Raw genomic sequence first — 27,833 nt, forward strand, 5'->3', positions numbered from 1 at the left:
AATAGTGGCTCCAAACTGGCTGCGCCGGTCGTGGTTAGCCACGGTCCTCGAGCTAGCCGCAGGTCCCGGTTGGCATCTTCCGCTGCGACCAGATCTTCTTCTGCAGGGGCCGTTCTGTCACGAGGACCTACCTCAGTTGGCTTTAACGGCCTGGTTATTGAGACCGAGCTCTTAAAGGCTGTGTTTTTCCCCTTCGGTCATCTGGACCATGCTCCGGGCGCGGATGCAGGTTTCCTCGCGGAACTACCACAGGGTTTGGAAAACCTACATCATGTGGTGGGAGCGGCGCGGAGTGCATACGGCCCAGTTCCGCCTTCCAAGGCTGTTGGTGTTTCGTCAGGGTGGTTTGGAAGCCGGCTTCCGGCTTCAATCTTTGAAAGTACAGGTTGAGTCTCCCATAGCCAAATATTCCGAAATACGGAATCATTTTGGCATGACTGAGATAATGAAACCTTTTGATTGTTGATGGTTCAATGCACACATACTTTGTTTAAGGCACAAATTATAAAAAATGTATAAAATGACATTCAGGCTGTGTGTATAAGGTGTATATGATACATAAATGAATTTCATTTCTGAACACAAACTTTGCTTGAGCCACAAAATTATTGTAAATATTGTATAAAATTACCTGCAGGCTGTGTGTATAAGGTGTATATAACACATAAATGCATTTTGTGTTTATATTGGGGTCCCATTCCCAGGATATTTCATTATGATATGCAAATATTCCAAAATACGGAATATTCCGTTATCCAAAATACCCCTGGTGCCAAGCATTTTGGATATGGGAGACTCAACTTGTACAGATTTCGGCTCTATCCATTTACTTTCAGCAGCGTCTGGCTCTCCTCCCAGAGTTTCAGACTTTTTTACAGGGGGTCTTGCGAGTGCAGCCTCCGTTTCAGCCGCCAGTAGCGCCGTGGGATTTGCCCCTGGTTCTGTTGGCTCTTAAGCAGGCTCCGTTTGAGAAATTGGAATCCGTGGACCTTCGGTTCCTCACGTGGAAAGTGGTTTTTCTTATGGCCATTGCCTCGGCTCGACGTGTCTGAGTTGGGGGCTTTGTCTTGCAAACCACCTTTTCTTGTTTTCCATGACGATAGGGTGGTTCTCAGAACTGTTCCTTCTTTTCAACCGAAAGTTGTTTTGTCTTTTCACTTGAACCAGGAAATTGTTTTTCCTGTTTTCTCACCTTCATGGGACCAGGACGATCTGTCGCTGTTGGATGTCGTCCAGGCCCTGCGAATTTACTTAGACAGAACTTCGGACTTACGTCGGACGGACTCTCTATTGGTCCTCTACAACGTCCACAAACGTGGCCACGAAGCAGACCATTGCAAGATGGCTCCGCTCAGTGATCTCAAAGGCTTATTCTGAACCGGAAAAGGTGTCGGCTCATTCCACTCAGGCCTGGGCGTCGTGCCACGGGGCCTCAGCTGAACAAGTTTGTCGCGCAGGTACCTGGTCCTCTGTCCACGTGTTTGCGCGGTTCTACGGGTTTCATGTTTTTGCCTCCGGCAACCCCCACTTTGGGCGTACAGTTCTCCGGTCAGGCAACCTGAGCGTTCCCTCCCCTGGGGACGGCTTTTGAACGTCCCATGGTCCAGTGTCCCCCAGCCCAGACGAAAGAGAAAAGAGGATTTGTGGTACTTACCTTTGAATCCTTTTCGGAGTCAGGCTGGGGGACACTGCATTCCCTCCCTCACGCTCAGTCGTGTTGGGTATGAGTTATGATTTGGGTCCTAAATGACCGTCAGTTTTTGTTATTTTTCGGTGTGACTGTGTCGCTGAGTATTGCTTCTCCTTACCAAACACTTTTGAAGTTGTACTGATGTCTGGGGTTTGCAGAGGGGAAGAGCTTTGGTTGGAAGTTTCAGTAGTTAGTGCCAACTCCACACCTTCCCACCTACAACCCCATGGTCCAGTGTCCCCCAGCCTGACTCAGAGAAAAGGATTCAACGGTAAGTAGCAAAAATCCTCTTGTCTCTATAATGCCTTTAAAAAAACACACCTGCTGCAGCCTCCTGCAATCCTAAAAACACCTGTCCCATCCATACAGCACCCCAAAATACCAGACCCAGTACTTTATACCAATTTTCAAACACTTTTTTTTACATTTTCACCCCAAAAAGGTGTTGCCTTTTTTTGTTTTTTAAACAAAATTTGCTTGCAGTCTGAATTAAGCGATAGCATTAAACCTATAATTACAATTTACATTCTACTCTGCTAGTCTCAATTAAATGTGAGATTACAGAGTTATCTGTATAGTGAAGGGCAGCCCATCTGGAATAACTCATGGCAAACTCTAAACTCTCTTCCTTTTAGCATCTGGTCGTTGATATGCAACAATTTTGCTGTAGACATAGCTTATAGTTTCTACTGAACATGGCGAATTCATGTGAAGCGTTCTCTCGCTGTCTGTGGCCTTATGGTTTGCACCACTCAGTATATGGTTACCCAATATTCTTTAAATATGTATGCTGAGAGAGGAAATAAGGATTTGTGTGGTGTAATGTTTTCTCTTTGGTATGAAACGGAACACAAATAACAATGTGAACATGATTTTATTTCCAAATTTTCTGAATAGATCTGCAAAGCAGATGAAAAATTCAACCATCTAGTGAGTTTCCTGCGCCAGAGAAAACAGGATAAGCATCTTGTGTTCTTCAGGTAATGATTTGTGAATGCCAAAGCCTTGACAAGCAGAGTAAGTGATCTCTTTATTTCTCTTGTCTCATTACTGCTGTTTTCCTCTGTGCGCAGTACCTGTGCCTGCGTGGAGTATTACGGGAAAGCCTTAGAAGCGTTTGTGAAGAATGTGAAGGTCATGAGTATCCACGGCAAAATGAAACACAAGCGTAACAGGATCTTCACAGAGTTTCGGAAGCTGGAGAGGTAAGGAGAGGTTGACTGCTTATTATACAGGAAATTTATCGCATGCCAATTGAGTCTTGAATGGTATAATTGTGTTATCTGGGATTAAAGCAACTCTGATTTTTTTCTTTCTGTTGTTCCAGTGGTATATTGGTGTGTACAGATGTCATGGCAAGAGGAATTGACATTGCAGAAGTAGACTGGGTCCTACAGTTTGACCCCCCAAGCAGTGCCAGGTAAGTCACCTTTTTGAGTGCTGGCAACCCTTTAAATATATTTCTTGGAATCCACCTCAGTAGTTCAGGTTGTTACAGTATGCCTTTATATTTCCTTTATAGACTGTGTCATAACTTCCGGAGGCAAAGGAAGCGTATGCCTCTGGGTGGCGCATGGGGGGAAGGGGAGCACCTAGAGAGTGGTAGGGAAAGTACCTCCACAATATTAAGACCCGCAGCCTAGGGCGTCCGCTATTTGTATTCTGGACTGTGCGCTACGTGTAGCCATTTACACTGGTGTACACCTGCACTTCTGAACAAATATATGAATTGAATAACTAAAATCGAATTACAGCATCTGCTTTACTGTGAATACAATGTGGCTCTGTCAGTTTGACATACAGCCTCATTCTCCCACACAGTGGTCATCAAACACAAATAAAACAATAATTAGTAGGGGCTATTAGCTAGTATACATACAGTTGACAAAAAGGAATACTAAATACTAGAAGATGTGCATTTAAATTAAGTGTAGTAGTTTGGTGCAATGTTACCACCACAAACCCCCACATAGTAGCTGCAGGTTTTCTTGGTGTATAACAGTAAAAGATTTCACACTGTGAGTGTAATACATAGGGCCTGAATTACAGTTACAATTTAAAAAAAAAATAATAAAAAGCAAATGGTAAACATGTGGAACACCTTAACAGAGGACAATCTCAGCAGGTGAGGGGCTCCCTGATGTTTAAGTGGACCTGGGCTCACAGTTTAGTTCCTCTGCTCTACCTACTGTACACTGCAGGTCATTAACTTTTCACTGCATTGTTATTTTAATTACACATCCTGGTAACACCTGCTGTCTGTATGTTGGGTGTTTGGAGCCTGCTATTCCCTGGTGCAAGTCTGTGGGTCATGTCTGCAGCTCTCCCCCCCCCCCCCCCTCTCATATCAGTATCTTGCTTGACTATCCCCCATTCTGCTTTCCTTGCTATATCACACATATCAGACATTTTTAGCAGTATCCCCTTCAGACCTTTATCTGCATAAACATGACTGCCTAACCGCAGCTCAGCACCTCTATAAACAAGGCCTCCACTAGGAGACTAGGACATATTTGCCACTTCAGCTCCCTCATCAACATCCTCCTCAGGAGGGCGCTCGCATTTTTTTATCCTCCACGTCCCCCTCAACCATCCTTTCTTTCAGCATATGTAATCTGCGGTATCGGCTACGCTGCCGTACCGTACTGGACATACTGGTCGCACGCCACATCTTCCAGCCCTCCACACCATACTCAAGATGAAAGAGTGAACTTACCAACCTGTGTGCCTGTCTCCCGGGTGTACCCTTCCAGACAGAGTACCCACTCCCCGTGACACAACCTTACTTGTCCTCACCTCACACTTGCTTGGACAGTGTTCTCTTCTTTCACAAAACTGACTAAACTGACTACCACTCCTATAACCATGCATAGATTCATCTATCTCAAGAAGTTGTCCACCATTGAAATCACCCATCTTTTTTTCTAAACGAGACAGATTAGGATCTTCCCTCACCTATCAACCAATCCGACTGTGACAGTCACTCTCTCTGCCCCATCCACCAAAGATGACATTCAGGTGTTAAAATCTCTCATGGAGCCTAAGGAATCACTAGAATTTAAATTAGACCAGGCTCCTTGTCTGAGCCAGTCCTGAGGCATTGCAAGTCATTGTTACTGTGAGTTGTAATATCAAGGAGACTTCTGATACTAAAGTTACATTCCACTGTGGTTTTATTAAGTTGCCAGTTAATATTTTTCTGCGCATTGCATTTATTGCACAAACAGAGAAAAGGAGAATTTATGTAAATATATGTTTGAAGGGAGGTAATTTGTATTCTAATTTAGGTTATTTATTAACAGCATTTTCTTCTTCCTCTACTAGGCGGCACAGGGATCACTCTGGGGTATAGCCTAGATAGGAGAATCTGGGCACAAAACAGTTAGTCATTTTCTTCCCAGCAGCCATCTGGCTCCCTCTCCACTATACCCCGCCCCCCAGCCACAGGGCAGCCAGTTTTGAAGTTTGGTGCGGTAGGAGCTGCACTGTTTCTACGGGGGCTACTTTTAAGTGATCCCCCGGTTACTTATTTTATCTATTTTTTTTCTACTTTTACTGTATTATTGTGTGGTCTGTGCTGGCGCTCTGCGAACGCCCACGTAGCCGCTTTGACACCAGCGCCGAGGTGGCAGCACCAGTGAGTGGACTGGTGACTTCCACCGCGGGCAACAAGCAGGGACAAGGCGAGTCTCTCTCTCTCTCTCTCTCTCTCTCTCTCTCTCTCTCTCTCTCTCTCTCTCTCTCTCTCTCTCTCTCTCTCTCTCTCCTCTCCTCTCCTCTCCTCTCCTCTCCTCTCCTCTCCTCTTCTCTTCTCTTCTCTTCTCTCCTCCTCTTCTCTCCTCCCCGCGCCCCCCCCCCCCCCCCCCAGCCAGTCGCCTGGCAGGTAAGAGATTGGCTCCTTTACTTGCAGAGAGACACATCATTGCGGCTATATCCTGCTGGTGTTGGAGATCACCGGCGGGGTGGGTGTAGTGGCGGTCCAGTATGCTGCTCCGTCCACTGGAACACCAGGGCAGTGCGTAACAAGGCACTGCTGCGGCAGTGTATTCAGTCCCTAGGGGTTTTGTCACCTAAGGGGGAGGTAAGTACAGCCTGTTAGCCCTCCCCCTTCCTGCGCTTGCAACATGTTGACTGTACGTCTCAGGTTTGCTCCTCTCTTAGAATGCTGGGCAGCCATTTTAAAGCACATGGCTCCCTCAGCTCTGGACACAAGGAGAAGCTTGGGCTCCAGTCTCCTACATACCTCGCTCTTAGCTGCCTAGTAGTAAAATTATACTCCTTCCTACCCTCTCTGGTTGGATTGTTGAGCATGATAGCCCATTCATACAGTGCACTGTGTCCTGATTTCGCTGCAAGGGAGGTGAGGGTGTTGTGTCCTTCTGATTCCGGTCACTTGGTACACCCCATAGGTCTTTGTGGTTCCTCCCTTGTTATACTACGAAGTAGATTGTTTTTAGGTGCACTGCCACTCTTACATTCTAACTAAAGTACCATTGCTTCGGCCTTGTGTGTGGAATATACTTAGCTTGCATGAGTTTTTCTCTCGTTATCCCCACTTATTCCTCTATCTTTGTCCTAGGAGGGCACTCGTTTTGGTTACTATATTGTCCTGAGTGCCGGACAGCTCTATTTGTATTTATGTGTATGTATGTATGTATGTGTGTGTGTGTGTGTATGTATGTATGTATGTATATATATATATATATATGTGTGTGTGTGTATCTATATATGTGTGTGTATATATATATATATATATATATATATATATATATATATAGTGACACAGTTAGGTTAGGGGGACTCCTTCCTTACACACACACACACACACACACACACACAGCAGCAGGGAAGCAGCACACCAGTCTGGATGCAAGTACAAGCTGGTCGGCGCCAGTCTTTATTGTACAATGACAGAAATATAAAGAAAACATAAATATAAATCCTAGCCCTGTCGGGGCACTAACTTCACAGGTAGTTCCCTCACTACCAGAACCTGGCAGGGACTAATGCCCTCGTAAGCAACAAAGCACAGCACAGTACTCACAAATAGGTTTTTCAAGTGTCTCTGAGCAAACTCCCTGCCTGCTCTCCCAGGTGAGACAATCAGCCCTCAACACACTAGGCTTATATTGGCCACTCTCAGGTGGAAACCCTAACAAGCCTATTACCAGGCTAAGAGAACCAAAACCTGGAGTGGCCGTGGGTGGAGCCCTCCCTCTCCTCTCACCCACAACCCCCAGGTCCCAAACCGGCTTTTCAAAAAGCCGAAACTCAAGCCTGCTACACTGCAGACTTTCTCCTGGGGGTTTAAAACACAAAAGACAGGAATCTGGGACAAATGTACCTGCCACAGACCACTTTACCAGTGATCCTATATATATATATATATATATATATACACACACACACATACAGTCAGGTGCATAAATATTGGGACATTGACAGAATTTTCATATTTTGGCCTCTATTCACCACCACAATGGCTTTGAAATGAAACAAACACGATGTGATTTAACTGCAGACTTTCAGATTTAATTTGAGGGTAATTACATCCAAATCAGGTGAACGGTGTAGGAATTACAACGGTTTCTATATGTGCCTCCCACTTTTTAAGGGGCCAAAAGTAATGGGACTATCAACTCAAAAGCTATTTCATGGACAGTTGTGGGCTATTCCCTCGTTATTTCATTATCAATTAAGCAGGTAAAAGGTCTGGAGTTGATTCTAGGTGTGACATTTGCATTTGGAATCAGTTGCTGTCGACTCTCAACATGAGATCCAAAGAGCTGTCACTATCAGTGAAGCAAGCCGTCATTAGGCTGAAAAATCAAAACAAACCCATCACAGAGATAGCAAAAACATTAGGTGTGGCCAAATCAACTGTTTGGAACATTCTTAAAAAAGAACGCACCGGAGAGCTCAGCAACACCATTAGACCCGGAAGACCACGGAAAACAACTGTGGTGGATGACAGAAGAATTATTTCCCTGGTGAAGAAAAACCCCTTCAAAACAGTTGGCCAAATCAAGAACACTCTCCAGGAGGTAGGTGTATATGTGTCAAAGTCAACAATCAAGAGAAGACTTCACAAGAGTGAATATAGAGGTTTCACCATAAGATGTAAACCATTGGTGAGCCTCAAAAACAGGAAGACCAGATTAGAGTTTGCCAAACAACATCTAAAAAAGCCATTACAGTTCTGGAACAACATCCTATGGACAGATGAGACAAAGATCAACTTGTACCAGAGTGATGGGAAGAGAAGAGTATGGAGAAGGAAAGGAACTGCTCATGATCCAAAACATACCACCTCATCAGTGAAGCATGGTGGTGGTAGTGTCATGGCGTGGGCATGTATGGCTGCCAATGGAACTGGTTCCCTTGTATTTATTGATGATGTGACTGCTGACAAAAGCAGCAGAATGAATTCTGAAGTGTTTCGGGCAATATTATATGCTCATATGCAGTCAAATGCTTCAGAACTCTGTGGACGGCGCTTCACAGTGCAGATGGACAATGACCCGAAGCATATTGCAAAAGCAACCAAACAGTTTTTTAAGGCTAAAAAGTGGAATGTTATGCAATGGCCAAGTCAGTCCCCTGACCTGAATCCGATTGAGCATGCATTTCATTGGGCCGCACAGATGGTGTAATGGTTAGCATTACTGCCTCACAGCAATGAGGTCATGGGTTCGATTCCCACCATGGCCCTACCTGTGTGGAGTTTTATATTCTCCCTGTGCTTGCGTGGGTTTCTTACGGGTACTCCGGTTTCCTCCCACACACCAAAAATATACTGGTAGGTTAATTGGCTCCCAACAGAAATTAACCCTAGTGTGTATGTGTGAGAGCATGTGATAGGGAACATAGATTCTAAGCTCCACTGGGGTAGGGACTGATGTGAGTGGCCAAATATTCTCTGTAAAGCGCTGCAGAATATGTGTGCGCTATATAAATAACTGGTAATAAATAATAATAATAAATAAAATTTCACTTGATGAAGACAAAACTGAAGGGAAAATGCCCCAAGAACAAGCAGGAACTGAAGATATTTGCAGTAGAGGCCTGGCAGAGCATCACCAGGGATGAAACCCAGCGTCTGGTGATGTCTATGCGTTCCAGACTTCAGGCTGTAATTGTTGCAAATCCTTTGCAGGCAAAGTATTAAAAAGTGAAAGTTAGATTTAGGATTGTTTAGTTTGTCCCATTACTTTTGGCCCCTTAAAAAGTGGGAGGCACATATAGAAACCGTTGTAATTCCTACACCGTTCACCTGATTTGGATGTAATTACCCTCAAATTAAATCTGAAAGTCTGCAGTTAAAGCACATCTTGTTTGTTTCATTTCAAAGCCATTGTGGTGGTGAATAGAGGCCAAAATATGAAAATTCCGTCAATGTCCCAATATTTATGCACCTGACTGTATGTGCATGTATATATATATGTGTGTATGTATGTATGTGTATATATATATATATATATATATATATATATATATATAATCAATAGAAGAAAACAGCGCCAAATTTATCCACTCTGTTTAACGTGAAATATCTTTCACAATGTTTTATAATCACTTATATAATAGTAATAATATGTGTATATGTACATATACTATTTGTATATGTAGCACTCCCTTATTAAGTATAAGGTGTCTGCTTGGTCAACAAAAATGGTGGCCGTGGCTGAGCCACCTTAATACAAGAATCAATTCAGCAATGTAGCTGACCACAAGCGCCTCCTAGTGCATATACAGTGAACCAATAAAATATGTGCAAAATTTTGCAACCTGTGCAAAAAATATATCTATATCCTTGTCCCTATCCAGGACAGTGATAGAAAAGTGACTTGGTGCAATAAATACGGAAGTGTAATTATATATGGGTATAAATAGATATAGTTAAAACCTCATAACTGATGTGCATAAAAAAATATTTTTAATTAAATAAAACATTTCATAAACAATACACAATAATATATAGTACATAAATACGCAGAAATGATAGATAAAAAACAAATGCTAAAAGACAATAAATAACGATTTTTAGTTAAAAAATATAAATATATTTTTAAATAAATCGGATTTATAGCTTATCTTTTCCAAAACATTTTTTTAAGAAGAGTTCATAAAGTGCATGGGGAGGGGGTCAACGCGTTTCGTCCTCTCATCTGGACTTCATCAAGGGGAATGTATGCATAGAGACAAAACAGGGTTTATATACCTTGATTACAGGACTAAATTGGAATCACATGTCCTCAATTCATGACATCATTTCCTGTTATCTATTTGAGGCTAAATACCATGTAATATCCAGGTTTTAACACTAAAACTTATATAATGGCACTCAATCTGAGCAATATAAAACAAAGAAGGCAAATGAAATGTGTGAGCAAGTGTTTCTCTTGCTTCACGATCGTAATTCTGTCCCTGTGGAACGCATGTGAAGCGCACCACGTCATTTCCGGTTTTGTGGTACTCGGGCTAGCATTGGTTCATCTTAATGCCAGTCTAGGTGGAACGCAGGATGAGCGCATCGCATCACTTCCTGTTCCCTGGAGTGTTAGCTATGTATGTTATGTGACTTCCGGTCCGCATAGTACATCGCGGCTGTATGGCTATTCCGTTCTAATATTAGATTGTTACTTTTCCTCCCGTCTCCAGGTCCCATCCGATGGATACGTCTCTTGCATATACTTGTGTTCATGGATCACGGGGTCATTTTAGATGAAAGCGGTGGCCATTTTTGTAGTTCTAGGTCCTATATCCAGAACCAATCGGAAAACAGGGGTTTACCATTCTTCCACTTATCCTAAGATGTTAAATGTCTTTTATTGACTATTTGTATTTCTTCACCGTTCTTTCACTATTTGTGGATCACGAGGTCACTTCAGATGAAAGCGGCGGCCATCTTTGTAGTTCTTTTGTAACATGTGGCGGCCATCTTTGTAGTTCTAGGTACTATATCCAGTGCCATTCAGTAAACAGGGGATTTACATTCTTCCACTTATTCAAGGATGCTAAATGTCTTTAATTAACCATTAGCACGTATCCTGAAAAAGAGGAGAAAATTAAGGCAGACACAAATATAACGAGCTTCTTTGTCAGAGACTCTACTATATGGTTTCCAATGCGGAAAATAAACGGTTCAGAGGACAATAGTATATAAATACCAAACTAAATGATATATTCCAGATTCAACATTTTATGTTCATAAAAATTACATGTTAAATGGTAGGTGACTAATGCTAGTGCAAAATTGTAAAACAAGACTCTGAGCCATATCACATTATATATGCCATTTATTCCCAGTCACAATTTTACTACAACACCTGGTCTTCCTAGGTGGTCCCCCATCCAAGTACTGACCAGGCCCAATCATGCTTCGTTTCCAAGATCAGGCGAGATTGGGCATTGACATGTTGGTATGGTTGTAGGTATGTGTTTTCTTATGCATAGATTTATGGAATTTGCTCCATGAAGACCTGTAGTCAATCGCATTTTGGCTTCATCAGCCTCCATTTAGTATGTATCATAAATAAACAATATATTAATGATAGTTCTGTAATCCAAACCCCCACTTTCTTTTTTTTTAAAAGACGTTTATATAAAATTGTCTTTAATAGTCTTGATAGATGATAACGTGTATTGTAACACTACCATCGTAGCGTGAGTCATATAAATGGAGCTATTTCATAATTATCATTAAACCCCATGGGAAATAAAGTATTTAAGTCAAAGATCCAGAACATTTCACGTTGAGCAAGCTTTTTGACCAGATCCCCCCCTCTCTCTCCCATGGTCACATGTTCTATTGCTTTAAATGACAGTTTTTCTGGATTGGATCCATGGTGTGTATTAAAATGTCTTGAAACCATGTGATTTTCTACTTTATTCTTGATATTCCTCACATGTTCCTGCATTCTTAATTTGAGGGGCCTCTTTGTTTTCCCCACATATTTAGTACCGCATGAACACTCTAGCAGGTAGATCACTGATGTGGAATTACAGTTCATGAATTCCTTTATTTTATATTCCTTCGAGTTATTATAATTCTTAAAAATCTTCCTTTGTGGATTCAAAAATTTACAGATATTGCATCGGCCACATTTGTATCATCCAACACATTTTGGTAGTGTTTCAATGGGTTCTGTTATGTCACTTCTCAGGAGACTTGGTGCTAAAGAGTCTTTAAGGCTTTTTGCTTTCCTGAACACAGTGGGCGGCCTTGGTGGAATCACGTCCTTCAAAATAGGATCCAACAGCAAGATGTTCCAATGTTTTGAGAGTGTCGCCCTTATTTTTTTCTCTTGTCCACTATAGGTGGTAATAACAGGGATTATTTTGTTTTCTTCTTTTTCCTTCTGTTTATATGTTAGTAGTTCGGACCTCACCAAATTTGTAGTTTTTTGGATTGCTCTCCCAATTATTTCTTCTGGGTATTCTTTGTTTTGAAATCTTTCTTGGTAGATTTGGATTTGTTGATCGCACATTGTTGGATTACTACAATTACGTTTAATCCTGTGGAATTGTGAGTACGGAATATTGTCCTTACAACTCTTCAGATGATTACTTTTATAATGTAAGTAACTATTTGTATCAACTTTTTTAATGTAGTTACTTGTGCTGATCTTCTCATTATCCCCTATCAATACCAAGTCCAGAAATTCTATGGAAGTTTTATTGAAATTGGAAGTAAATTTCAAATTCATATTATTGTCAGATATATGTAATAAAAACAATTTGAAATTCTCTTGTGAACCTTCCCAAATCATTAAAATATCATCAATATATCTCTTATAAAAAATATTAGTTTTAAAAGGGTTATTAGTATATACATATTCCTCTTCCCAACATCCCATGAATAAATTCTCAAAATTAGGTGCAAACGTCGTCCCCATTGCTGTTCCACATATTCGTCTGTAAAATTGATCCAAAAATTTAAAATAATTGTGTTCCAGTATGAAGGCCATTAGATCACATAAAAATTTATGTGCTGGGTTCATTGAGGGGTCTTGATTGAGAAAGTGTCTACAAGCGTTAATTCCTCTATGGTGTTCAATGCAGGTGTACAATGGTTGAACATCTATAGTGACCCAGGTATAACTGTCCTTCCATACTAGGTTTTCCACTGCTTGTAAAACGTGTGTTGTGTCTTTTAAGTATGACTCAAGGTTTTGTACATACTTCTTTAGGAAGATATCCACATACTCGGAGATGTGTGAGGTGAGTGATCCAATGCCAGCAATTATTGGTCTTCCTGGAGGTTCTACCATTGATTCGTTTACTTTTGGTAGAAAATAAAAAATTTAATATATATATAGCTCTAGTTACCAAAGATCAGGACCCTACACAAAAAATTAATGGAAAATATCAATAGCACTGTGGGGCTGTAGAAATGCAGTACGAGCAATTGTAGAAACTATGGGCCTGATTCAGACCCGGTCGCAAGCGCTGAGCGCTCGCAACCGGGTCGATTGTGGCCCACAGTGCATGTGCATGACTGAGCCGGCTCCGTCACGGGCATGCGCGAGGCCCGGCTAGCTCAGGGTCTCACAACAAAAGTGGGCGAGCTGTCGATGTTGAGTGACAGCTCGCCCCCTTTGGTGGGCGGGCCAGGGGGGGTGGCTGCCCAAACTGAGTCGTTCCCATGAGAACGCCTGTTGTTTGGGGGCGGCCCCACTCACATCACGAGTGATGTCAGTGGAGAGATTCCAGCTCTGTTAGAGCCGAAATCTCTCTGGGGCTTGCAGCCATGAGACCCTACCACAAGGGTTTCGTCGCAAGCCCGATGGTCGCGATGGTCTTGACACTCTATAATCTGCACTCCAGGGACCCACCAAACTCAGATCCCCAGCGGTGCAAGACCATCTTTCCACCTATCCTCTCCCATGATTCACCCTAGAAGAATCTTCCTCTCTCTCCCTCCCAGTTACAAAAGAGGAAGTTCTGGCTGCCATCAAAACCCAGAAGTCCTCCAAAGTCCCTGGCCCAGAATAGGTTCCCGATGTCTTACTGTAAGATGTCATTGATAGACAAATTTTTCATCCAATACAAGTAAGGTCCTTGCCGTTCTGACTATTTCCCTATAAATAATGGAACTAGACAGGGTTACTTGATGGTCATGTCTCAAAATCATTCCATTTCGGTCTGTGGTTGGGACTCTCCTCACTACTATGACAAGACACTCACTATCCCTTGACCCAACACACTCATTACTCTGCCTCCCAATCCCCCACCTCTTCAAACACACTGCCATATTGATTCTTCAAATTGCTTGTGCAACAAGATATCTTATTGCGCGAAACTTGAAAAACCTTGACTCCCCTAATAAACAAGATGTTATGAACAGAGTATGGTTCGTGTCTCAAATGGAATATAACACTGAGCTCCTTACTACCATGCAGTCTGGTCATATTGGTTCTCCCACTTTGCCACACCGTTGCCAGTCACCCACAAGTTTTTTTTCTTCTCTGACTTCTAACCCACTCCGTCCCGGCTTGCTCCCCTCCTTGTTTTCTGCCCCTCCTTTTTTTTTTTTTTTCACCGGTTTCCCTTTTTCCTTCTCCACATTCCCTACCACACTTCCCTCTTCATCCCCCAAAACCTTATCGATACATTTCGTCTCACAACTTCATGCCAATCCCTCTCACGCATGCGCCTCTATTTCAATTGTACAGCCATCGCCAAAAGTTTTGAGAATGACACAAGTATTGGTTTTCACAAAGGTTGCTGCTTTAGTGTTTTTAGACCTTTTTGTCAGATGTTACTATGGTATACTGAAGTAAAATTACAAGCATTTCATAAGTGTTGAAGGCTTTTATTGACCATTACATTAAGTTTATGCAAAGAGTCAATATTTGCAGTGTTGACCCTTCTTTTTCAATTCACCGTGGCATGCTGTCAATAAACTTCTGGGCCACATACTGATTGATGGCCGCCCATTCTTGCCTAATCAATGCTTGGAGTTTGTCTGAATTTGTGGGTTTTTGTTTGTCCACCTGCCGCTTGAGGATTGACCACAAGTTCTCAATGGGATTAAGGTCTGGGGAGTTTCCTGGCCATGGACCCAAAATTTTGATGTTTTGTTCCCCGAGCCACTTAGTTATCACTTTTGCCTTATGGCAAGGTGCTCCATCATGCTGGAAAAGGCATTGTTTGTCACCAAACTGTTCTTGGATGGTTGGGAGAAGATGCTCTTGGAGGATGTTTTGGTACCATTCTTTATTCATGGCTGTGTTCTTAGGCAAAAATTGTGAGTGAGCCCACTCCCTTGGCTGAGAAGCAACCCCACACATGAATGGTCTCGGGATACTTTACTGTTGGCATGACACAGGACTGATGGTAGCGCTCACCTTTCCTTCGGACAAGCTTTTTTTCTCCAGATGCCCCAAACAATCTGAAAGGGGATTCATCAGAGAAAATAACTTTACCCCAGTCCTCAGCAGTCCAATCCCTGTACCTTTTGCAGAATATCAGTCTGTCCCTGATGTTTTACCTGGAGAGAAGTGGCTTCTTTGCTGCCCTTCTTGACACCAGGCCATCCTCCAAAAGTCTTCGCCTCAATGTGCGTGAAGGTGCGCTCACACCCTTCCTGCTGCCATTCCTGAGCAAGCTCTGCACTGGTGGTGCCCCAATCCTGCAGCGGAATCAACTTTAGGAGACGGTCCTGACGCTTGCTGGACGTTTTTGGGCGCCCTGAAGCCGCCTTCACAACTATTGAACCTCTCACCTTGAAGTTCTTGATGATCCGATAAATGGTTGATTGAGGTGCAATTTTACTAGCAGCAATATCCTTGCCTGTGAAGCCCTTTGTGCAAAGCAATGATGACTGCACATGTTTCCTTGCAGGTAACCAAGTTTAACAGAGGAAGAACAATGATTTCAAGCTCCACCCTCCTTTTAAAGCTTCCAGTCTGTTGTTCTAACTCAATCAGCATGACAGAGTGATCTCTAGCCTTGCCCTCGTCAACACACACCTGTTTTGTTTTTGGGATTAAGTTTGTTGTCATGTCAAAGAGGGACTTTGCAATTAATTGCAATTCATCTGATCAGTCTTCATGACATTCTGGAGTATATGCAAATTGCCATCATAAAAACTCAAGCAGCAGAGTTCCAATACTTGTCATTCTCAAAACTTTTGACCATGGCTGTATGTAGTAATAGTTTATTAATGTTTTCCTCTCTAGTCTTAAGGCCCCCATACACGATGCTATGCGACAGGGGATCCGTCGTCCCACATATCGGGCGGTCCGCACACACTGTGCGATCGGGTGGCCAACCACACGATATGCCGGCTCCCCCCTCCCTCACCCATAGCGATCCATGGGATCGCACATCGCATCCCCTGATTGATTGGTTCTGCAGAAAGATCAGGGGGTGCGATGTACGACCCCACGGGAGTGCGCTCGGCCCGACCAGGGAAATACACAGTGCAATGTAGCAGACAAATCGCACAAATCAGTCTGATTGCCTGCCTTATCACCCCGTGTATGGGAGCCTTTAAACTTGCCGTCAACAATTTTTACTGTACTGGACTTGTTATATCCTTTTAATCTCTGCCTGTTACGGTTTATTACATAAGGTTTATTTTCAAAATAGAGATTTAAAAAAAAAAATGTGGCAATGAAGATATATTTTTATGCATTTATGTTTACAAACTTGTTTTATAGTACCTAAACAACAAACTTTTGGATTGAACCTCTATTTGCAAGCTTTTAATATTAATCAAGAGCATTATATGTAGCCTCTTACAGATGTCATGCTTTGCTTTCAGTGCCTTTGTTCATCGATGTGGACGTACAGCACGGATTGGTCATCATGGCAGCGCACTTGTGTTTTTGCTTCCTATGGAAGAATCATATGTCCGTTTTCTTTCAATAAACCAAAAGGTACCTTTTGTGTTTTTTTGGGGTTTTTTTTTTTTTTTTTTTAAAAAGCGAGAAAAAAACTTATTGGAAGGGGAAGAAAGTTCCAACATAGCCCCTAAAACTGCATAAAGGTTTTGTTTTTTTAATGTACAGCATAATCTTAAAAGTACGAATGTGATATTTTGTATTGTTATATATATTCTATTATTTATGCTACTCCATAGCTCCTCTACAGCCCAGTAACAGATAGGAAACACAGGTTTTCCTGGAAACCGGAAGTCCTACACTGGAAATACTTGATATTCTCTAATTCTCTATGGTATTTTTACAACTCGTGTCAAATTTCCGCTTCCTTTCCTTGTGTCATGAGTTCTGTCAGATACTGAACAGCTGCTCTAACCACTTGCCTGGCATGATCACATCAGATGCGACCACGCTGTACTGGGCTTTCCCTTGCATGGTCGCATCTGATGCGACCAGTCAGAAATGGAGAGTTATGCTAAAACCTAACGTTTGTTAACTCTTTCTTGGAAGTCCATAGGGTCCACAGGGAGACAATGGGGGTGTAGGGGGAACCTGGTGGACCGGACACCAACAGCAAAGCTTTTCAATCCCAGGATGCTCCGGTCCTTCCCCCTATACCGCACCCACAGCCTGAGGGCAACTCAGTTTTGTTAACAAGCTCAAGGCAGGAGCAGGAGAGAAGGTAAACTAGTACACTGAAGAATCACAGATTCACACAGAGAAGGAAACAAGTGACCGAGGGAAGAAACCCATAGAAGCCAGGTGCGTCAGGATGTGGGCCCTGCGGACCCTATGGACTTTGAAGATAGAGAGTAAACAAAGGTAAGTTTTACCATAACGCTCAGTTTTCTTCTTAAGGGTCCATAGGGCTCCACAGGGAGACAATGGGGATGTCACAAAGCAGTTCTTCAAGGGCGGGAACGCTCCTGAGCTGATAGGAGAACCCTACCCCTGAAGGATGCATCCTGAGAGGCAAATGTATCAAAGGCATAAAACCTAAGAAATGTGTGGACAGATGAACAGGTGGCTGCCTTGCATAGCTGTTCAGCTGAGGCGCCACGGCGGGCTGCCCACGAGGGACCCACAGAGTGAGTAGAATGAGCAGATACTGTAGCCGGCAGAGGAAGGACAGACTGCATGTAAGCCTGTGATATAGTCATGCAAATCCATCTGGCCAGAGTCTGTTAGCTGGCCATCCCTTCTTGTGGAATTTATATAGAACGAAGAGGGCGTCCAATTTCCTGATGGAAGTAATATGGTCCACGTATATATCTTTAGAGCACGGACCACATCCAAAGAGGCCTCACCTACCGAGAGTTCTGGTGCTTGAAAGGCCGGAATCATAATTTCCTCATTTAGGTAGAAACGAGAGACCACCTTTGGAAGGAAGCCCGGAAGTGTTCTAAGAACTGCCCTGTCCCGATGAAAGATTAAAAAGGTGAAGTAACATGAAAGCGCCCATAAATCCGACACCCTACGGGCAAATGCGATAGTCAGAAGAAAAAGAGTCTTCGCAGTGAGCCACTTGACATCCACTGATTCCAGGGGTTCGAATGGAGGTTCTTGAAGTGCTTGGAGCACCACTGCCAAATCCCATGGAGCCACAGGAGGGACATAGGGAGACTGTATACAGAGAACACCTTGTAGGAAGGTGTGAATAACTGGTAGAGGAGCCAGTCTGCGCTGGAACCAGATGGATAAAGCAGAGACCTGCACTTTCAAAGATAATAGGCGGAGGCCTAGATCCAATCCAGCCTGAAGAAAGGCAAGAATTCTAGACACCTTTAAAAACTTGGGGGTCATAGTTTCTTGGAGCACACCATTGGAAATATGTATGCATATTCTGTGATAAATCCTGGCTGAGGCCGGTTTACAGGCCCTGAGCATGGTCTGGACCACAGAGCTGGAAAATCCTTTAGCCGTTAGGAGAGATGTCTCAAGAGGCAAGCCGTTAAAGACAGATGGCCAGGTCCAGATGTAGACATGGACCCTGAGACAACAGGTCTACTCATAGAGGAAGTCGAATAGGAACGTCTATGGAGAGCCTTTGAAGATCAGAGTACCAATGACGCCTGGGCCAAGCTGGAGCAATGAACAGGACTGTGCCCCCTTCCTGCTTGAACTTCCGAAGAACTTGAAGAAGCAGGAATATTGGGGGAAAGAGGTATGCCAAATGGAAGGTTCATTTCACTGACTATGCGTCCACGAAGGCTGCGTCTGGGTCCCTTGTCGTGGTTCCATATACTGGAAGTTTGTTGTTGTGTCTTGAGATCCACATCCGGCAGACCCCATTTGTCCACCAGGAGCTGAAAGACTTCTGGATCTAGAGAACACTCTCCTGCATGCACGTCGTGTCTGCTGAGGAAATCTGCTTCCCAATTGAGAACTCCCGGGATGAATACAACAGAGATGGTGTTTGGTCCATGTGAGAATGTGGAACACTTCTGCCATTGCTGCCAGTCTCCGAGTGCCTCCTTGGTGATTGAGGTAGGCCACTGCCGTGGCGTTGTCGGACTGTACTTGTACTGGCCTGCCCTGAAGAATATCCTGAGCCAGAGTTGAGAGCTCTGTAGATGGCTCAAAGTTCCAAGACATTGATTGGTAACTTTGCCTCGACTGGGGTCCAGCGGCCCTGGAAGGAGTACTGGCCGGTCACTGTGCCCCACCCTCTGAGGCTTGCGTCCGTGGTGAGGAGAGCCCAATCCGGGATGTCTAAATGGAATGTCTGTAGCCACCAGACTAGGGACAGGTGAACCTCCAGGGGGAGGCCCATCATCTGTTATCAAAGTAGATGAGTTATATTAATTCCCCGGTGGACTAGTGAAGTTGTAGGCGCACCAGTCTCCACATAAGCGTCTCCTGAGACAGGAGGCTATACTACATAAAGACACAGGCCCCCGCAAGTGGGCATATGTCTTGCCTGTCCCCAGGATTCCGGGCTGCAATCTGGGGTCCAGAGAACTTGCTACCTAGTCCCCCCAGAGCCCCGCCGGGAGTACCTAGCCGAGGCTTGGTGTCACGGCGCCGCGGAGGGGTGATGGAGCTGCAGCGCAGACGTCCAAGGGACACTCTTTTGCTGCTGCTCAGTTTAAAACACTAGAAATAAAAAAATAAATCCTAAAAATTAGTTTGGGCTGCTTGAAGCAGCCGCACTGTTAAAAATGGTGACCCAGCTCCCTGCTGGACACCAACAAAACTGAGTTGCCCTGGTTGTGGGTGGGGTATAGGGACAAGGACCGCAGCATCCTGGGAAGGAAAAGCTTTGCTGTTGGTGTCCTGTCCTCCAAGGTCCCATCTACGCCCCAGTGTCTCCCTGTGGAGCCCCGTGTACCCTGAAGAAACTCCTACTAGGCGGCTGCCGGAAGCTAATCTTCCAGCAGCCGTCTATATCAGAAGGACCTGCTGGCTCCCCCTCTAGTGTGTCCCAACCGCTGCTGCCCACAGTGATCGGGCATCCGACGGCACCAACTCCAGTAGCGCACGCCCCCCCCCCTGACAGAATAGAAAGCAGGCAGCATCTTAAGTCCTGCTCCCTCGCGCCAAAATGCAGCAATTCGCAGGTCAATCGGGAGGAAGTGAAGCCTATATGATGCAATTTCATATACACGTACATATGTGTGTTTGTGATATATCATGTGCTGGTAGTGCAGAATGTCTTTTCGTGAAACCTTTCCACTTAAAATGCGTCCTATATGCAATGTGATGTGAACAGGACGCACAACAGCTAATGCTGATAAATTATATGCAACATTCCTATATTCCCTGTGGGACTGCATCTGCATGCAAAATGCTACTTAACAGTGTCACAGCTGCTGACACTGCAACTATTCCTGTGTTGTGTAATGCAACTTTTAGGGCACGGAGGATAGATGTATGCTGACACATTTCTTTGTGTTATATATAACACACACACACTATCACAACCTCGCTGGCGGCACTCAGAGTGAGACTAAGTCTTTTGGATGAACCTTTTGAGGAGTGCCGCTTCTAACAATATTTATATATATAATATAGGGTTTAAATGGCTCTTATTTACATAATTTGCTAAGAAAAAAAAATTAACATTTTTGGGGATATATTTAAAAAAATATATATATATTAGCTAGTTTAGTGGTTAATTGTTGTCAGTCAGTCACTTACTATTCTTGTGATCCACAGTGCCCACTGCAGGAAATGGAAGAGCTGAAATGTACGGTGGATCATTTACCAAAGTTGAAGTCCTTGGCAATGAGTGATCGGGCGATGTTTGAGAAAGGCATGAAAGCGTTTGTCTCCTATGTACAAGCTTATGCCAAACACGAGTGCAGCTTAATATTTCAAGTGAAAGGTACAACATCCATAAGGCTCATCAAGCATTTTCTATGTTTGTTTCTGTAGTATGACTATGCACAAAGCAGCCGCTGCTTTGATTCATGTACATTTCATAGTATACTGTTAGAATATTTATAAAAATGTCAGTGTTTTCATCATGGCAGTAGATTGTAATGGCAAGCTGTGCGCTCACGAGCGGGTCTGAATCAGGCCCCAGGTAACAGAAACCTTATATGCACAGTACTTAAACTGGCAGAATACACACATAGCCCACTAATGCACTTGTCTCTCTCTTTTCACAATTGAAATCTCCATAACCTCTACTGCCAGTTTGGCAGTGGTCAAGGTCAGGTGTCTTCCCGCAATTTTGGCAAGTTTACAATGACAAGGAAGACCTCTGCTGAATAATGTTTTTGTCCCTTCACAACTGTTGCTCAGAGATTTGACTTCTTCAATAGTCTTGTCCCAGCAAGAACTGTAATTTCCAGCTAACACCAAACAGGGCCCACCCCCCTCCCACTGGGTTTAGGACTCTTGTACCGTTTCAGATTTCAATATTCTGGCCACCAGGTTCATCGTACCCAAGAAACTATTCTTATTGGCTGACCATTACCATTTTGCGCTGTTTTCAATGCACAGTTTCCCCTGAGAACCAAAGTTTAGCTGAGTGGCGAGTAAATGTCAATAAATGTTATCCCACCGGGACTCAATATCTTTAGGCTGTCCCACTGTTGTCACATTTTTGTCTCTGTTCGATCTGCTATCTTGGGGACCAGTACTGTATCCAGGATGTCCATAGAGGTTGTGGCATGCAGTTTTCATCTGCTTAAGGAAAGGAAACTACTCTCAATCTAGATTTGTAATTCCAACCTTTCATAATGTGTAAATGATTCTACTTAATCTGGGCATTTTTCTCTCTTGCCTCTTGTAGATCCTGTAGATTTTGTAGTTCCAGTTTAGCTAAGGACTTAATTTTCGCTCCTACCGTGTTTCCCCGATAATAAGACACTCTTTTTTTCGTAAAAAAAAATCCATAGGGCTTATTTTCGGGGTAGGGCTTATTTTAATTAACATTGACAGCATCATGCCCTCAGTTCTGCTTTACAATTCTTTACTAACCATTATTTTTTTTCCTCTTCTTTTTTTTTTTTTTGTTAGGGTTTATTTTCGGGGTAGGGCTTATTTTGGACCGTTTTTCAAAAGTAAGGGTAGGGCTTATTTTTGGGGTAGGTCTTATTATCGGGGAAACACAGTATTTTAACACCGTTATTTTTCATTTAATTCTTGCTTCTATTTCTCAAAACTGTTAATAACTAAAAATAATGAATGTATGTGTTCTCATCATGGTGTGGCTCACATGGGCCCTTCCTTCTGTTTATATACCTGGAACCTGAATCTGGTTTTGTGAGAGTTCTGAGGTACCCTTGTAAGATATTCCTCTAGAGCTGCTGACGTATATGCCACTTGGCTCACAGCCACCACATCTGCCAGGGGTGATGGGCGCTGGCAAGTTACTATTTCCTGTGTTTCACCAAAAGGAGGCTGTGCTTCGGTCCGTTTTCATACTCTTCCTTCTGTCTTCTTTGCACAGTTGGGAGGGGGTACATTGATCCATCCCATTAGTTTGTGTTCTCTGTGCATTGTTCATCCTATAATTGCCCAATATTACCCAGGAGAAAATTGGATTTTTGAGATAATAGTTAAATCATTTTCTTGTGTAGTTCAATGAGTTACACAGACCTTTCTTACCCATAAGTGTTCTTTTACTTTGGATGGGAATATTAAAACAACAAGCGGAAGAGGACACGCAAAGTTTGCTTTGGGGATGTCCTGGTTAGGTAGTGTTATGTATGATGGCCATGGCTTGCAGGTGGTGGAGTATTTTTGATCTTTCTTAGGGGCTGTTTCTGAGTGGCACACAAAGTGGCTGTATTTGCAGCTGTGGAAGCCAGGATCACTTCCTCATGCTACTGTGAGATTCCATAGGGCTAATGCGGAATACATTCGATTTCAAACCCCGACAGTGTGAGCCCGCCAGGGGTGAAAATCCCGATCGTCCAAGGTAAGTATGTTCTAACCTAATTTCACCCCTAACCCTCCCTTAGGGTGCCTAACCCTAACCTCCGCCCCCTTCCCCTCCGCCTAAACCTAAGTCCCCCGGGGGGGGGGTGAATAACCCTAACCTCCCCCCAGGGTTGCCTATCCCTAACCCCCCCTTTCCCTAGCCTAAACCTAACCTCTCGGGGGAGTGCCTAACCCCAAGTCTCCGAACACAACCCCCACGCACCCGTCGCCCGGCTTACCTTCGCTCGGTAAGCCAGGTGTTGGGCTCCTTGCATAGGTGTAATGACCGGCATCGGGATTTCGATGCCAGTCATTAGACACCTGCCGGAATTAAACACTCGGGATGCCGACGGTCGGCATATAGACCATAGGCATCCAGACTGCATCCCGCTAATGCAGGGGGTCCATGCGTCTGGAAGTGGAAGCCCGTGCTGTCCATTTATTTTACACCACCCGCCGCAAATGTCATCATTAGTATCGGCACTTACACCACCAGCCCCATGCTAGGTGTAAGTGACCCATCAAAAACAGGCTTCCCTTCTCTGTATGCATGACTGAGAATCGCACAGAGCTTTCCCTATGGTTGGTGATCCCCAAACAGTAACTGCTTATGGGGCCTCCATAATTAGAAAGAGGGAACACCCCTCTTTCAATTATGGGTGCCCACACAGATGTCAGTGTCATTATGGGGGAAACATACATTTTCTACATATAGCAGGAATCTAAAGACCTTATGTCCCCCATCTTGTGCCAAATAAAAAAAAGTGATCTCTCATTTAATGCAGTAGGTTGTCCATTTTTGAAAATGATAGGTCTTGCTGGGCTGCCATATTCTCCCCAAACATAGGAAGTGTTTATATAGAGACGGGGAAAATGAGAAAAGAAAAAAAACTGCATTTCCATTTCAAGTGCTGATTCTACACATATAATTTAGCTTTTTACTATTTTATGAAGCTGGATTACTGGTGAAACGAGAACCACAAAGTATAGGAGATCAGCGTGTTTGTTTGATTAATTTTGTAATTAATATTTTTGTGGTCATATCTTCTCATGTACCCCAGTGTTGTCTCATTTAATCCGACTTGTGTCAGGTGGTTTCCTAGGTGTTTAATAACTATATGCTTGGTGGAAATCTTACCTATGCAGGTGAGCCTCAAACCAGGAAGCATATTTTATCTTTAACATTAAAGTGAGAGCCAATGCTTTGGGGTCTATCTTTACATGGTGCCTTTTTATAGCTTATTACAACCACTTTCTGATAAGCCACATCATTTATAAATTCCTTACTACTCATTGAGAGGTCAGCACCATTGCTTTACTGCCAAATATCAGTAGTTTTAAAATATCACTGCTATTAAAAGGGTAGATTCTTTTTTGTGGCAAAGTCAAACTTCAATATTTTTTTTTAAATCAGATGTAATATTTCATTATCCACAGCAGTGGTTCAATCCAAATAGCACATAGCTGTAGTGTCTGATTTGTAGATCGAAGTATTACATTTTAGCTTGTGATTTCGAAGTAATTTTTTATTTATTTTTTGTTGCTCCTCATAAAGATTTGGATTTCTCCACTCTTGCCCATGGCTTTGCTCTGCTGAAAATGCCCAGGATGCCAGAATTGAGAGGAAAGGATATCTCTGACTTTGTTCCCACTTCCATCGATACGGATTCGATCTCCTACAAAGATAAAAATCGAGAAAAACAGAGACAGAAGATGTTGCTGGAGAGAAAGAAGAAACAGGAGGTGGAGGGCAGGAGAAACTTCACAAAGAACAAGGCCTGGTCAAAGCAGAAAGTTAAAAAGGAGAAGAAGAAAAAAATCGCACTTAAAAGAAAACACAAAGAGGTAAAACTTTTAGCAAGGAATGAAAAATAACCCTGAAGGGAACTTTAGATCGCTTCTGTGTGAAAGGTCATTTAGTAACATTTACAAAAACATGTTTAAATGATTTACATACAGAAATGTTGGAAACGTGTTTACATTTAAACTAATCCTATTCCTTTTATGTTCCTCACTACTTGCTGACTTTTTAATTTGCAGTACATTTGCCAAAGCTCATGGAATAAAGTCTTGTTAAGGGATGGAAGGCATAACATAGACTATACTACCAACATTATGTTAATAGCTGTCTATAGCGGTTGATATAGGCTCCTCTTGTATTGCAGGGTTCTGACATAGATGATGAGGATGTGGATGAGCTGCTCCGTGACACCAGATTACTAAAAAAGCGGAAGAAGGGTAAAATCACGGAGGAAGAGTTGGAGAAACAGCTGACATCTTTTGGAAGACCTGCAGATGGATCTGACCTATCAGATTGAGCAAAACTGAGATACTGTAGATCTTTCTAACTTTTGTCCGGACTATGGGCCTGATTCAGACCCACTCGCGAGCGGCTGTACGCTCGCAAGTGGGTCGATGGTCTGCACTGAGCATGCGCACGACGGAGGGAGCTCCGTCGTGCGCATGCGCCAGACACGACGAGCGAAGGACTTTCCTTCGCTCGTTGTGTCCGATCAAAGGGGGCGTGCTGTCAATGTTGATTGACAGCACGCCCCCTTTGGTGGGCGTGCCGGGGGCGTGCCTCCCTGACGGGGGCGTTCCCATGGGAACGCCTCCCGTCAGAAGCCGGCCCACTGACATCACTAGTGATGTCAGTGGGAGTGATTTTGGCTCTGATAGAGCCAAAATCACTCCGGAGCTTGCGGTTGAAAACCTCAACCGCAGGCTCCGGCTCGCAATTTCGATGGTCGCGATGGTCACGACCATCGCGGCCATCAAAATGCACGCTCGTATAGCCTGTGGGTGGTGACCCACAGCTATACGAGCGTCCAGGAGGACGCTCCATGAAAAAGGAGCCCGGCCCTCATGCAGAGCGTGCGCTCTGCTCAGAGCGTACGGCTCTGAATGAGGGCCAATGTTCTGCTTAACTTGTACAGTTTATTCAAATGGATACTGTTCCTTTTTCAGTTGGTGGAAGAGGGGAATTTGTGCTTGTATTTTTGAAGAGTTTTCTACAATTCATTATTTTATTGTACATAAATGTTGACTGTATTCATAACTTTTGCAAAGGATTTCATCACTTTTTTAAAAGGTAAAAATAATATCTAGGCCTTTTTTCTTTTACTTAGAACTACACAAATGTTTGTGTATAATCCTGTCATCTCTCCTGAAAATTCCATTATTATCGAATTTGACAATAAATTTCTCGAAATCAATGGCAATAAACTAGACTGCACCTGTACACATGATCAATGGATAAAAACATGATTTACACTATAATTGGAACACTTCCCATGTACAGTAATTAAGGATCAGCAGATATACATCTGATCTTTTCAGGGCCTATTTTGAAGCAGGTCTTCAGGAAACTAGGTTGGAACTTAAAAGTTGGCAAAACATTGAAAGATCCTGGCTTTGGTAGTCAATGTCATCAAAAGAATCCCCTTCATACAAATGCTATGTGCCAACACTAGGAGGTGTCAGGGTCAGATTGTGGTTAGGGTCCCTATGCCTAGTAGTTGTAAATGGAGTGCTGGGAAAGTTGGCTTTATTATATAGCCATTCATGTGGATCTGGAGAACTGGAAAAAGCGGTATAGGGGAATAATCCTGATATGGATGTAGTCTGCAAGAAGGCTGGGAGGTTCTGGCTAGCAAGCAGGATTGAATAGTAGGAAACTGCAAGAGTTAATCAGCAGACTGGAACTGCAGTAGATAATAAGAAAACTGGAACTGCAGGAGGTAATAGGCAGACTGGAACTGCAGGAGTTAATAATAAGCATACTGTAACTGCAAGAGTTAATCAGCAGGCTGAAACTTGCAGAGAGTAATCAGCAAACTGGGATTACAGGAAGTGACAACTGCAGCCTTGAGCCAAGTAGTTCATTTACAAGGGTTAAGAAGTTGTACTGACTGACTGACTGCCAGCACTAGCTGATTTACAATAGGGTGTCTTTTCATATGCTTGGTGGGTCTGTCCATGTGACTGGGATCTGCTTGACGCTAGTTGGCCCGGACATCTATATGATGTCATTCTAACATAGTGGCACCCATGGGACAGAACCACAGGAACAGCTGGAGAGGACGCTGGACATAACAAGTTCTGGTGGGTCCTGAGAACGTAGCATAAGACACCACCAGTCCCGGTAACAAAGTCCCGGGATCTGGCACTTGACATTACTTCAGGTCCCCCTAGGTCAGAGGTTCCCAAATGCGGTCCTCAAGGCTGCCCAACAGTTCAAGTTTTAGAGATATCCATGGTAAGCACAGGTGGTTAAATCAAATTGTCTGAGGTACTGAGGCAATGTGTGAGTGAACTTTTGGATTAGAAAACAGGATTTTGGTACTTACTGATAAATCACTTTCTCCGATTCCACAGGGGACACTGGAGTTCAAGATAGTGGGGTATAGACGGTGGTAGAGTAGAGCCTGGCACTTTAATAATTTAGAAGTGTGACTGGCTCCTCCCCCTCTATGCCCCATCAGCCCCAGTTTAACTGAGCCCGAGAGGAGACTGAGGACAATAGGAAGACCAGGAGAAGGAGAAAGTCCACAGAACAGAACAAGACCGACTGAAGAAGAACATAGGAACTCATTGCAGGGAACACATGCAGTCACACAACCATATAAGGAACCAAACAAAACGACAGGTAAGCAGCGCTGGGCGGGTGTCCAGTGTCCCCTGTGGAATCGGAGAAAGGGATTTATCGGTAAGTACCAAAATCCTGTTTTCTCCTTCATCCACTAGGGGATACTGGAGTTCAAGACAGTGGGGACGTCCCAAAGCCAACCTCCCGGGTGGGAAGCGTGGAGAACTTGCTGATCCCCTGGCCAAATTGAAACAGGGACCGCCAAGAACTGTAGGCCCAACGGAAAGGC

The 27,833-nt window shown here is 43.6% G+C and overlaps 1 protein-coding gene and 1 pseudogene across 2 annotated transcripts in view; one reads left to right on the top strand and one right to left on the bottom strand.

Moving 5' to 3' along the window:
- The window catches only part of DDX55 (DEAD-box helicase 55), a 49,747-nt gene extending 24,285 nt beyond the window's left edge, over positions 1-25,462 (top strand). The window contains exons 8-14 of one of the 2 annotated variants that reach the window (XM_088449061.1): positions 2,588-2,670; positions 2,764-2,895; positions 3,018-3,110; positions 16,464-16,578; positions 20,740-20,908; positions 24,512-24,801; positions 25,122-25,461. In XM_088449061.1, the coding sequence (XP_088305187.1) occupies positions 2,588-2,670; positions 2,764-2,895; positions 3,018-3,110; positions 16,464-16,578; positions 20,740-20,908; positions 24,512-24,801; positions 25,122-25,274 (1,035 nt within the window). In that variant the 3' untranslated portion in view covers positions 25,275-25,461. Of the gene's footprint in view, positions 1-2,587; positions 2,671-2,763; positions 2,896-3,017; positions 3,111-16,463; positions 16,579-20,739; positions 20,909-24,511; positions 24,802-25,121 lie in introns of both variants that reach the window. The other variant, XM_088449062.1, reaches the window with a different exon arrangement.
- On the bottom strand, positions 11,008-11,126 carry LOC148502893 (5S ribosomal RNA; annotated as a pseudogene).
- Positions 25,463-27,833: the final 2,371 nt, after the last annotated feature.

This window comes from Taudactylus pleione, unplaced genomic scaffold (genome assembly GCF_031769625.1).
Source record: "Taudactylus pleione unplaced genomic scaffold, aTauple2 ptg000479l, whole genome shotgun sequence".
NCBI lineage: Eukaryota > Metazoa > Chordata > Amphibia > Anura > Myobatrachidae > Taudactylus > Taudactylus pleione.